The following is a 13,774-nucleotide window of genomic DNA, read 5'->3' as shown; positions in this document are numbered from 1 at the left end:
CACCTGTAGTCCTAGCTACTTGGGAGGCTGAAGCCTGGGAGAATCACCTGAGCCTGGGAAGTGAGCTGTAATCACACCACTGCACTCCAGCCTGGACAACCAATGAACACACAAAAAAAGAAGACATACGAATGGCAAGTAAGCATATGAAAAGATGTCCAACATTATGTCATTAGGGAACTGCTAATTAAAACAACAAATGAGATACCACTATATACTTATTAAAATGGCTAAAATCTGGGCTGGGTATGGTGGTTCATGCCTGTAATCCCAGTACTTTGGGAAGCTGAGGTGGGCAGATCATCTGAGGTCAGGAGTTCAAGACCAGCCTGGCCAACATGGTGAGACCCCATCTCTAGTAAAAATACAAAAATTAGCCAGGCGTGGTGGCAGGCACCTGTAATCCTAGTTACCTGGGAGGCTAAGGCAGGAGAATCGCTTAAACCTGGGAGGTGGAGGTTGCAGTAAGCCAAGGTCACACCACTGCACTCTGGCCTGGGCAACAGAGCAAGACTGTCTCAAAAAAAAAAAATCTCAAAAAAAAAAAAAAAGGAATTGCCAAAAAGCACTGTACTCTAGTAGATAAAGTTGTTTCTTATCGGAGTACAGGTTAATAATTAATTCAATAAACAGAGGATGGTGGGTACAGGTTTCTCACTGTTGGAGTGGGAGTTTACAGATGAGCAAGAGAAGGAAACTAGAATGATCTATGTGGTGATGGACTAAAGTTGGAGACATCAGCAAGAACAAATGTTTAATGTAATATAGGTACAGATGGTTACACATAGAAATATTTGTAGATATGTGTATATGCAGAGGTTAGTACGCATACATGTATTTCTTTGCTCTGTTGGCTGAGAGGGTCTAGAATCAATGATACCTCAGCAGCAAAAAGTACACTTACTGTCCAGGTCTTGGTTTCTAAGATCATTTTCCAATAAAAGGAACCAAGGTTTCTTGGAGTATTGGTTGGTTCTAGGACTAGAACCAGGAAATATACAAGAGAGGAAATATACAAGATGAGTCTGGAGCATCTTATAGTGCCAAAATGTAAAAAGTGCTTAAAATCAAACAAAATTCTTGATATGGATTTGCCAAAAATTAAATAAAACAAAAAATAAAATAATAAAACAAAACAAAATCTTACAATGATTGGGGTATGTCAATGTGACACAAGAGCCAAGTGAATGAGCTCCCCGTGGCCAAAGCTGGAAAAATTTGAGAAAAAATAAAGTAGCATTGCATTATAACACAAAGTATAAAATAAATATCCTTGAGTTCTTATTGATATCAATGATTGAATAAAGTCATAAATGGGAGAAAAGATTTATATCTCCCATGCAGAAGAATTCTTTAAAAAATTATGTAGATACTCCACCTCCAAGGAGGAAGAACATAAGTAACCCCCAACCTTAAGTGTGGGCTGCACAGAGTGACTTCCTTTCAAAGAGTACAGTATGAAAATAGGAGGAAGAGTAACTTTTCAGTAGAGAAACCAGACAAACACTACTTCAACTAGATGGTCAAGGTCAACATCAACAGTCATAAGTCATGTGATTTGATGTGATGAAAATGGCAGTTTACCTCTGCGATGTTCCTCCAAAAACCCATAACCCCAAGTCCAATTATGAGGAAAACAGCAGACAAATCCTAACTTAGTGACATCCTGCAATATACCTGACCAATACCCTCACCAAACTGTCAAGGACATCAAAAATAAGGTCTAAGAAATTGTCACAGCAAAAAGGAGCCTAAGAACATATAACAATTAAATGCAATGTGGTATTCTGACAGGATCCTGGAGCAGAAAAAGGACATTAGGTAAAAACTAAGGAAATATGAATAAATTACAGACTTTCATTATAATAAAATGTCAATATGGGTTCATTAATTATATCAAGGTACCATACGAATACAAGATGTTAATAACAGGGGAAATGGTATGCAGGGCGAGAGTGATATGAGAACTCTCATACTATTTTTGCAATGTTTCTGTAAATCTAAAACTGTCCTTAAAAAAAGTCTATTAATGTCTTTAAAAGCCACTGTTGGCCAGGCATGGTAGTTCATCCCTGTAATGCCAGCACATTGAGAGGCCAGGGCACAAGGATCTCTTGAGGCCAGAAGTTGGAGACCAGCCTGGGCAACACAAGGCCCCATCTCTACAAAAATGTAAAAATTCGCCAGGCATGGTTGCATGCAACCGAGGTCCTAGCTACTCAGGAGGCTGAGGCAGGGGGATCACTTGAGCCCTGGAGTTTGAGGTTACAGTGAGCTATGATTGTGCCATGCTCTCCAGCCTGGGCAACAGAGGGAGACCCTGTCTCCTATGTAGACCCTTTATATAGATATATAAAGCCTGGAAGAACAGTGGCTATATATACGGCCACTGTCAGTTGGCCGTATATATAGCCACTGTCACTGTTATTCCTCTGTCAGTTGCAGAGGAAGTGAATCCTAATTAATATGCCTCTCACTCCCAAAATTACTATGGACAAAACATTCAAAGTCTTATGTACAATTATGGAGGGCCCATGCTGGGCTGAATTATGTCCTCCTAAAATTCTTATGTCCTCCCAGAATTCCCAGTATCTCTGAATGTGACTGTATTTAGAGATAGGTTCTTTAAAGAGGTAATTAAGTTAAAAATGGGGTTATTAGGATGGGCTCTGATCCAATATGATTGGTATCCTTATAAGAAGAGGAAATTAGGACACAGATATAGGCACAAAGGAAAGACCATGTGAAGACACAGGGAGAAGATGGCCAGAGAAGAGAGGCCTCAGAAGAAACCAATCCTGCTGATGTCTTCATCTCAGACTTCTAGCCTCCAAAAGTGTGAAAAATAAACATCTGTTGTTTAAAGGCATCCAGTCAATGGTATTTTGTTATGGCAGCCTTAGCAAACTAATACAGCCACCAAGCTCATCCATGTATTATCAGACCATTTTATAATACAGGAAAGTGGAGCTCAAAGAGGTGTGTGGGTTTTGTTGTTGTTAACCCCAACACCATGGGAACTGTAGGGCACTGCCCCGAGACACTCACCCACAACTTCAAGCTGGACTGTTCCCTGTGCCTTCAGAGGGGTGACCACCACCTCACATCGGTACTCTCCTGCTTCCTCCAGCTGGATTCCAGGCAGCCGCAGTGAGGCGTCCCCACTCTTCAGCCTCCATGGAGACACAATGGCTCCAGGTCGGAATGCCTCTTGGTGATCTCCAAAAAATTCAAAGACTTTGACTTCTTTGTCAAACGTCAGACTCTTCCAAAACCAGGTGATACCCATAGACGTGATGTTGAGGGGTTGGGAATAAAAGATATTGCAGAATATGGTGACATTGTCATTCAGGGGTGTGATCTGAGTCCCCCCTGCCATCATCTCTACTTTCAGATCACCTGTGGCAATAAGAGGACACAATGTTCAGTTTACCAATGTATGAACATCTTTTTGAGATGTGCTATGGACTGAATGCTTGAGTCCTCCAAAATTCATATGGAGGCCTGACCCCCAGTGTGATGGTATCTGGAGGCAGGGCCTTTGGGAAGCGATTAGGTCATAAGAGGAGAGTCCTCATGAATGGGATTAGTGCCCTTACAAGAAAAGACATGAGGCCGGGCACGGTGGCTCATGTCTGTAATCCCAGCACTTTGGGAGGCCGAGGCAGGCAGGTCATGAGGTCAGGAGATTGAGACCATCCTGGCTAACATGGTGAAGCCCCATCTCTACTAAAAATACAAAAAATTAGCCAGGCATGGTGGTGCACACCTGTAATCCCAGCTACTCGGGAGGTTAAGGCAGGAGAATTGCTTGAACCCAGGAGGCAGGGGTTGCAGTGAGCCGAGATCATGCCACTGCACTCCAGCCTGGGTGACAGAGTGACACTCTGTCTCAAAAAAAAAAAAAAAAGAAAGAAAGAAAAGAAAAGAAAAAGACAAGACATGAAGCTGGGCCTGGTGGTTCACACCTATAATCCCAGCACTCCCAGAGTCTGAGGCCAGAGGCTCGCTTGAGCCCAGGTGTTCCAGACCAGACTAGGCAATATAATGGGACCTTGTTTCTACAAAAAAATAAAAATAAATTAGCCCAGCATGGTGGTTAGCACTTGTAGTCCCAGCTACTTGGGAGGCTGAGGTGAGAGGATCCCTTGTGCCCAGAAGTTCAAGGCTGCAGTCAGCCGTGATAATGCCATTGCACTCTAGCCTGGGTGACAGAGTGAGACTCTGTCTCAAAAACAAACAAATAAATAAATAAATAAGAAAAGACATGACAGAGAGATATGTCTCTCTCCACCACGTAAAGATACAGCAAGAAGGTATCCTTCTATAAACTAGAAATGAGGCTCTCACCAGAAACCAGATCATCCACACTTTCCTCTTGGACTTCCCAGCCTCCAGAATCATGAGAAATAAATTTCTGTTTAAGCCACACAGTATATATCTGTTATGGTAGCCTGGCAAGACTAAGACAGGACATTTTTCCATTTCATTTACTTAGATTTTAAATTTCTTTCAGCAATATTTTACAGTTTCCAGAGTATATATTTTGTTTCTTTCGTTAAATTTACTCATAAGTATTTTATTCTTTTGATGCTATTGTAAAGAGAATTTTCTCTTTTTTTTGATGTTTTCCTATTTATTTATTTAGAGATAGGGTCTCGCTGTGTCACCCAGGCTGGAGTGCAGTGGTGCTATCACTGCTCACTGCAGCCTCCACCTCCTGGGCTCAAGTGATCCTCCTGTCTCAGCCTCCCAAGTAGTTGGGACTACAGGCACATGCCACCATGCTCAGCTAATTTTTTCATTTTTTGTAGAGATGGAGTCTTACTAAGTTGCCCAGACTGGTCTCTAACTCCTGGGCTCAAGCAATCCTCTCATTGCCTCCTCAAGTATTGGGATTACAGGTATGAGCCACTGCGACTGGCTAGATGTTTTCCATTTTAGAACAGTAGGTTGCTAGCAAGTTTACGCTTATACCTATTCCAACAAAAAGTGCAAGGACAGTTCAAAATATTACATTTGCTATTTCAAAGAAGAGTACAACTCCAAAGAAGTCAGACTCATTACTAACAATGTAGAGCTAGACATCTATATTTAGATAAATGTCAGAAACCGAATTCCCCTTGTTGCCATCAAACATGTCCTTTCATTAGTCACATCCAACATATCTAAATAAAGTTTTCAAAATTAATGTTAACAAAAATGTATCCAAAAACCTGCCAACTTACTCAAAGATTTGTGCAAGTCTATTTTTTAAAATAATACATTAGGGAAACGCGGTGACAAGCTTTCTGTTCTATGTATCAAAGCAAAAACAGACTTGACCTACAAAATGAAGATAGGGTCAACTGTAACCAAAAAAACAGTATGCTTCCCCCTGGTGGCCAACCAAGAAATGGAGAAACCAAGGATACGAAACAGCCAGGCCACCTAGTTGTATTGTCACTCTTAAAAACGAAAAGTGACTACCAAAAAAAAAAAAAGAAGAAGAAGAATTGGGGGGTCGGAGAGGGGAAAATATCAAAAACACTAACATGTGCTTAAAAGGAATACAAACCTGAGTGCCAGACTACATAAATTTAAAAGATTTAAATCAACAAATCAAAATTTAGAAGGCAAATTTGGGAAACCTCGTCTATTTTCAGAGCGCCCAAGCGCTCACCCAGGACCTCCATGTATTTTCATTTAAAGGTACAGAGTTTAGTACCTTAACAGCTTAACAGCATTCGCCTTTTTCAAGGACTAGATCCTTGGAATTTTCTGCAGTCTTATTTCCAAGGAAAAGCATTTATGCATTTATCTTTTCAAATCAACTAGTGGTATAACCTACATAGAGAACCTCCAGTTCTAGAGCTCTCCACCTAGGGAGAACTGTTAACTACAGCTTTACAAATTGCTCTTTTCAACTTCATTTCTGAAATAAAACCTAACGTCCTTTAAAACATTTTCTATATCAACAACCTTTAAAGACAGTCTCATACAAAGACGGGCTAGAATCTCTTGCATTAAAATCTGAAGAATTCCTTTGTATGACTGGATTTTTTTTTTTCTTGTACCACTTTAAATTTGCTTCCACACAGAATAGCAGCCAGGGAAACAGATGCTCCATCCTAAGGTGTAGGGATTTCTTGTAGGCGGAAATGATTTGTTAAGCGAAAGCTTCCGAAACGGTTTTCCATTTCACAGTCTCTTCCGGTGCCAAAGTCCAGCACCAACGCCTGGTTCTGGGGTCCGACCCTCATGCAGCCGCCGCCGCGCTCCTCGTGGCTGGACGAGCCGGAACTAGCTTCCCCCAGGAGCTGCTGCTGCTGCTGCTGCCGTCACTGGGCGCCGCCGCACAGCCAAACGGCGTTCCTCCCTCTCCGCTTCCCTGAGAACTCGCGGCCCTTCTCCACCACCACCAGCATCCGCGGGGACCGGACCGGACGAAAGTGGCGGGGACCCAAGGCCCCTGAGGAGGGGGCGCCGGGCCCGGGAGGGGGCGCGAGACGGGCATGGGACCGGGTGGGCGCGGCGGCAGCCCCCTGGCGCCACTTCGAGCTCTAGGGGACCCAGACTGATAGAGCGCGGAGGCGCTTCCAGACCGCAGCGCGGAGGCGTTTCCAGACCCCGGAGGCGTTTCCAGACCGCGGAGGCGTTTCCAGACCGCAGCGACAGGAGTTTCCAGACCGCAGTGACAGGCGTTTCAAGTCCGCAGCGCGGAGACAAGCGCAATTTTGGCTGTCCACTTCACCGCCCACACTTCACTCGGAACTGTCTTATTTTCACATTGCTTATTGCAAATGTATAGAAATACTATTCACTCGTTTTTATTTCCACTTCCCTCTCCCATCGGGCAGCCATTCTAAGGTGTTTAACATGTAAGTTTTGTTCTCTTTAAGGCTGTATCTTCTGTTTCTCAAACTGTGGAAATGGTATTGTATTGTATGTCCACTGTTTACTTGGCTCTACGCCTTCAACATCCGTTCACGCTGCTCGGCAAGCACCAAGGGCGTGGTGTGAAGCTGCCGCCAAGGTCTCCACGGTGAGGTCCACACGCGGCTCTCCTCCACCTGCAGTGACTCGGGGCGCCCAGAGCGCGCCTCCGGGATTCCTACGTTCCACCTCCACCACCCGGCACCCAGGAGCGTATTTTGGCCAGCCTCGTAAGGGTCAAGCAGCATCTTGTTGTTTAATTGCCATTCTTCTAGTTAGAAATGAGTTTAAATATCTCTACATACGCGTTTCAGCCTTTTAGTCTCCTGTTTAAGTTAACGCAGGACACGCCCATACGAGTTCCCAAAAAAGCAAGAGAACGTTTGAAGGTCACCACAAGATCAAAACACTCCCCTCCCTCTCTCAGTAAAGACCTAACTTAGCAAAGCCAGGAGGACCCACTGATACGCGGATGAATGATTTTTCCAATTTACCGATTCCCTGATTTTCTTCTCTCCTCCGGCCCCTCGGATGGTGCGAGAGAGGCGCCAAATACCGAGGCACCAAACGCGCGACATCCAAGGAAGCACCGTTTCCGCTCTCACAGGTGTCGACCCTGCACAGGGCAGGCCTTCAATATAAACCTGTTGCATCGGGGACTCCGCTTCTCACAAAGGAGGGACGCTTGAAAATAGAGCCCCCAGGCCGGGCGCGGGGGCTCACGCCTGTAATCCCAGCACTTTGGGAGGCCGAGGCGGGTGGATCACTAGGTCAAGGAGACCATCTTGGCTAACACTGTGAAACCCCGTCTCTACTAAAAGTACAAAAAATTAGCCGGGCATGGTGGCGGGCGCCTGTGGTCCCAGCTACTCGGGAGTCTGAGGCAGGAGAATGGCGTGAACCTGAGAGGCGGAGCTTGCAGTGAGCCGAGATCGCGCCACTTCACTCCAGCCTGGGAGACAGAGCGAGACTCCGTCTCAAAAAAAAAAAAAAAGGAGAAGAAGAAATAGAAAAGAAAATAGAGCTCTCAGCCCCCAGGAAGTTGAGGTCCCCTGGCGGGACGCTAGGGAGCCGACCCACGAGGACCCTCTGGCGCCAGGAGCCCCCGCCCCAGCCCACCCCAGCCGCCCCCTACCTGCGGTCGTCAGCGCCCACAGCAGAATCAGGAGCGCCGCGCACGTGGAGGCGGCAGCCCTCCACGCCATCGCCGCAGCTGCTGTTGTGTTTTTTTTTTCGCCGAGTGGGAGCAGGCGGCCCGGTAGAAACCAAGGGCAGGGGGAGACCTCTGTTGCGTAAAGAGTTGACGGAGACACAGCCGGGATTTCCAGCCGGCGCTTTTGCACATCCCACTTCTTCAGATCCCTTCGGCAACTGCAAAGTCGCCTGGATTTCCCAGGTTCGCACTGCAGGAAGCCAGGCGCGTGACAAGCCCCACCCGCGCCGCACTTTAGCCCGGGGGCGGGCACCGGCCGGGGAATCCTCCCTCGCCTCCGCCCGCGGCACGAGGTTGCGCGGTTACAGCCCCGGTGCCTCTCGCGAGCGGCTTTGCGGTCCAGGACTCGGGGCATCCTCTGGGTTCGCTTAGTAAATTGAGACCGGGATCCAAGTGGCCCGGGGCGCTGCTCTAAGGAAGATGCTGACCGCAGTCGGTGATTGCGAGAGCAGGTGCACGCGTCCAGAGCGACATCTTACCGTTGGCGCGATAAACTTACATTACTTTAAAAACCAAAAACAACAAAAATTTAGCATTACTTAAGTCGAAAGGCAAATTAAATCCCCAGGACAATTCAGTTAAACGCCTGAAGGTGGCCCTTAATTTCCCATTTCTACTAACCAAGAAGTGGCTTGCGACCTCCTGAAGCAAACCCAAATATTCTCATTCGGTGATTAAGTTTTACCACCTCTAGACCAGTTTTTAAATCAATTTAACCGCAAAGTTCAGAACCCAAGTGGCACAGTAAATGTGTGTGCATTTATAACGCAGAACCTGCATTCTTTCCCCAGCAACCTGCATTCCATTTGTCTCATTGGCCCTACTGCATTTTTCCTTCGCATCATTAAAAAGGATGTAATGTACAGAAAAGCACAGACAGACCTAAACTCCAATGCCAGCCATGCCATCTGCTGATTATGACAGTGGGTAAGTGACCTCATATCCCCAGCCTGTTCACATGTCTCTAAAACTGAGAGAGTAAAAGCTTCCTTTGCAGGGTTAGAGACACTGTCACTGACTAAGCAAATAGTCACATTCTCACTTATCTGCAGAACAGAGTGCATACATAAAGAGCTCAGAAGTGAAAGATGCGCAGAGTGCCCACAGTGGCAGCAACTAGCTGAGGGGCCTTCAGATCGCAGCCTTCCGGACCACCGTTATAACAGGTAGAGATATGCAAGGTTAAGTCCAGCTATTGAATTTTTAAAACCTAAATTACACCTCTTCTCAACCTCTGCCTCCTCCAAGGAGCCTTACCTGAGGAGACATCCTTGTCTGGTATTAGTGACATCATTAAATAACATTCCCAATGGAGGTATATGACGACTGCTTATACATGCCCAGAATAGTGATTCACAAAGTTGTGACACATACACATCACCCTGTAGAAATTATCAAATTACTCTTTTGGTAATTTTTACTATTTTGGTAATTTTTTGGTACCCTTTTCACTCTAAAGGGTAAAACCGGCAGGTTTCTCTATTTATATTTCATTAGAATGAAAAGTCATTACCTGTGTTTTCGTTTTTACCAATATCACGTCTATTTGAACATGTCTTTTTTTTTTTTTTTTTTTTTTTTTTTTTGTGAGACAGAGTCTCGTTCTGTTGCCCAGGCTGGAGTGCAGTGGCGTGATCTCAGCTCACTGCAACCTCTGCCTCCCAGGTTCAAGAGATTATTGTGCCTCAGCTTCATCCTCCCAAGTAGCTGGGATTACAGGTGCCTGCCACCACACCCAGCTAATTTTTGTATTTTTAGTAGAGACAGAGTTTCACCATGTTGGCCAGGCTGGTCTTGAACTCCTGACCTCAAGTGATCCGCCCACCTCAGCCTCCCAGAGTGCTGGGATCACAGGCGTGAGCCACCACACCCGGCCTGAACATGTCTTTTAATACTTTTGCCAACTTTCCATTCAACCCTAAAGCACACAGCAGATACCTCACGATGCTTCTCAAACAAAATAAGCATATATTCTCAGGAATTATTTATGGAAAACTCTGACTTTCTGTGTTCTTTATTGGTGCACAGCATTGAGACACGGTATTCAAATGCTGGTTGACACTGAGGTCATTTATATGACACATTGCATCCAACTTGCTGTTGGAATATCACATACAATTTTGGAACCATATTGTAACACATATTGAAAATATCCAACAAGTAATCAGAATGGTAAATAAGGGACATTCACTCAAAGACATGTATCCAGGGACAGTATGGCAGAGACTGCTATTTGTCAACCAATATCTGTTTTCCCCTTTTTCCTTGAAAAAGGCCTCCAATATTTTCCTGGGCACAGGGATCAATAAAAGACTGCATTTCCTAATAATTCTGGAACTAAATGTGACCGTATGACCAAGTTCTGGCCAAAGTAATATAAATGGAAATGTTCTGTGTGACTTCTGGGAAATGTCCTTAAAGAGAAGGAAATGATCTTCTTTTCCCCTTCCTTCTTTCTGACAGCAGGATAGCAGATGTAATGCCTAGAGCTTGAGGAGACATCTTGCACCACAGTGTGGAAACCATGCACTAGGACAAAGGGACAGCAAAAGAGAAGGGTTCTGGGTCCCTGATAACTCGTGAAACCTCTACCAGCTTTAGAAGGACACCTCTGGACCTGTGGAACATAAGAAACAAAGTCAGTAAGCTACTCTTATTTAAAATGTTCTCATTTTCAGCAGAACCTAATCCTAATCACTACAAATGAGTAAAGGAGCTGAGCCCATTTTGTTTGGAGTAGCCTGGGGGTTTAAGAAGTGGTACCAGTCTTGTAAGTCTCTGAAAAGCTAACACCTGTGTATGTGAGTACACATGTTAGGTGATGTTCTTGAAGGCAAAAGCAAGTTGGAGAGAGATTTTGGCTCAGTATAAGAAAAGCTTTCTGCTGGGCGCGGTGGCTCACACCTGTAATCCCAGCACTTTGGGAGGCCGAGGCGGGTGGATCACCTGAGGTCAGGAGTTTGAGACCAGCCTGGCCAACATGGTGAAACCCTGTCTCTACCAAAAATACAAAACTTAGCCAGGTGTGGTGGCAGACGCCTGTAATCCCAGCTACTCGGGAGGCTGAAGCAGGAGAATCACTTGAACCCGGGAAGCGGAGGTTGCAGTGAGCCGAGATCAATGCCATTGCACTCCAGCCTGAGTGACAAGTATAAGACTCTGTCTCAAAAAAAAAAGAAAAGGAAAGGAAAGCTTTTCTATTAAAGGAATGGGACATTTCAAGTTGCCCCCCAGCAACAATTTATTGAACTCTGCCAGGCACAATCTAGGAGTGACGAATTCAGAGATGGCTAAAGCACAGTCCTTAGCTTCAAAAATCTGTCTAGGCCAGGTGTAGTGGCTTATGCCTGTAATCCCAGCACTTTGGGAAGCCAAGACAGGAGGATCACTTGAGCTCAGGAGTTTGGAATCAGCTTAGGCAACATAGTGAGACCCCATCTCCACAAAAAAAATCAAGATATTAGCTGGGTGTGGTGGTGTCACCTATATTCCCAGCTATTTGAGAGGCTGAGGTGGGAGGGAGGATGGCTCAAGGCCAGGAGGTCATGGCTGCAGTGAGCCATGGTTGCACCACTGCACTCCAGCCTGGGTGACAGAGTGAGACTCTGTCTCCAAAAAAAAAAAAAAAAAACACAAAAACAAACAAAAAACACCTCATTCTAGACCATTGTTGTTCCAAGTAGCTGTGCTGAAGGACTCTTTAAAAGTGTCCAACCTGGCCAGGCATGGTCCACTTTGGGAGGCAGAGGCAGGAGGACTGCTTGAGGGCAACAGTTCAAGACCAAGTGGCCAACATCGCAAGATCCTGTCTCTATTATTTTTTCTTAATTCTAAAAAATAAAAGTAAAAATAAAAAATAAGTGTCCAACCCACGAAGAACTGTCATTTTGTGAAATAAAAATGAATTACTAGAGAAATGAAATAAAAAGACATAAAAATCCAAGTCCTCAATTTTTATTCTTAGATTCAAAAGACATAAAATTATTTTTGAATTGCTATAAAAGTTTCCAACAGCATGAGTAATGTTGGTTGGCCTTCTCACCATTAGGTAACAGCCAGGCATAGACCAGCACCAGTCACAGACCACACTGTGAGAAAGACCAGTCTAGACAAATGCAGATTGAGAGCCATTCTATAAAACAAATGACCTGTACTCTCAAAAAATGTAAATGTCATGAAAGACAAAATACAACTGAGGAGCTATTCCAGATCAAAGGAAATTAAAGAGACCTTACAACAAAATCCAACACACAAATCCTGGATCATGAAAAAATTATTATAAAGGACAGTATTGAGACAGTTGGTGAAATTTGAATACGGACTATGTGTTAGATTAATAGTATTGTAACAATGTTAAATTTCCCAAATTTGATAATTATATGATGGTTATGATTTAAAAATCTTTGTTCATAAGAGATGCTCACATATTTAGGGTAAGGGATCACAATGTTTGCGGCTTAATTCTGAAACGCTTCAGTCAAACAAAGAATTGGACAGAAAGAGTGAAAGCAAGGTATACTAGAATTTGTGAAAGGAAAATATTTTGGGTCCCCAAAATCACTAAGGAAAACTCAAGATGAAAAACTGCTTAGGGCAAACCTGTCTCCTGTTGCCCTGTTTCTATTCAGTCACTCCTCTGCTCACGGAGATAGATGCATATCTGACTTGCCTCCTTTGGAAAGGTAGAAACTCAAAATGGGAAACTCAAAAGAACGTAACCCTTTGTGTATCCCCTGTGACCTGGAAGCTCCCACCGCACTTAGAGCCTTCCTGCCTTTGCTTCAGGTTGTCCTGCCTTTCCAGGCCAAACCAATGTACTTCTTACATATATTGATTGATGTCTCATGTCTCCCTAAATGTATAAAACCAAGCTGTGCCCCGACCACCTTGGGCACATGTCGTCAGGACTTTCTGAGGCTGTGTCATGGCTGTGTCCTCAACCTTGGCAAAATAAACTTTTTAAACTAACTGAGACCTGTCTCAAATTTTCGGGGTTCACAAATTCATTATACTATCGTTGCAATGATTTAATTTTTTTTCAAAATAACAAACACATAACAAAACTAAATGCAATGTGTGATCCCAGATTGGATCTTAGCGCAGAAAAAATTTATAGTAGGATAACTGGCAAAATTTGCAGATTAGTTTATAGAATTGTATCAATGTTAATTTCCTGATTGTAATACTTTTACTGTAGTTATATAACATGTTGATATTTGAGGAAGCTAGATGAAGGGCATATGGGAATTCTTTATACTATTTTTGCAAATTTTTTGTAAGGCTAAAATTATTTAAAGTTGGGCAGCTAGAAAGTCCTAACACCCAGTCCAGGACTTTCCACTATACCAACATCATGGACTCTGTCAGTGTGCTATCTTATTAAATGGTTCTTGAATTTAAATGGAAATATTTATTTATCATACAACACTGAAGGGTAGGGAGTGTGGCTATAAATGCTCTCAATGACATCTAAATGCTTATTAGACTCTTCATAACATCAGCCAGGTTTCCTTTCCATTATGGATTCTCTAATGATGAAAAAGAGTGAGGTGCTTTTCCACATGATTTACCACTGGTTCCCAAACTTGTCTGCATATTAGAATCACCTGGAGATGGGACCCAGGTACCAGTATTTTTTGTATCTCT

At 44.0% G+C, this 13,774-nt stretch overlaps 1 protein-coding gene and 1 long non-coding RNA gene across 4 annotated transcripts in view; one reads left to right on the top strand and one right to left on the bottom strand.

Moving 5' to 3' along the window:
- The window catches only part of NCR3LG1 (natural killer cell cytotoxicity receptor 3 ligand 1), a 30,440-nt gene extending 21,568 nt beyond the window's left edge, over positions 1–8,872 (bottom strand). The window contains exons 1-2 of one of the 3 annotated variants that reach the window (XM_003818210.7): positions 8,051–8,872; positions 3,049–3,399 (exon numbers count right to left, since the gene is read on the bottom strand). In XM_003818210.7, coding sequence (XP_003818258.5) covers positions 3,049–3,399; positions 8,051–8,483 — 784 coding nt within the window. In that variant the 5' untranslated portion in view covers positions 8,484–8,872. Of the gene's footprint in view, positions 1–3,048; positions 3,400–5,961; positions 6,198–8,050 lie in introns of those variants that run through there. The other 2 variants (XM_055094191.2, XM_055094192.2) reach the window with 2 other exon arrangements.
- LOC117974863 (uncharacterized) lies at positions 8,175–10,746 on the top strand. The gene is made up of 3 exons (XR_010113335.1): positions 8,175–8,311; positions 8,920–9,055; positions 10,592–10,746. It is a non-coding gene; the product is annotated as an uncharacterized LOC117974863 (long non-coding RNA).
- The last annotated feature ends 3,028 nt before the right edge of the window (positions 10,747–13,774 follow it).

Source organism: Pan paniscus, chromosome 9 (assembly GCF_029289425.2).
Source record: "Pan paniscus chromosome 9, NHGRI_mPanPan1-v2.0_pri, whole genome shotgun sequence".
In the NCBI taxonomy this organism is placed as follows: Eukaryota; Metazoa; Chordata; class Mammalia; order Primates; family Hominidae; genus Pan; species Pan paniscus.
The sequence above is the reverse complement of the archived record's forward strand: the minus strand, read 5'-3'. Positions and strand labels throughout refer to the sequence as shown.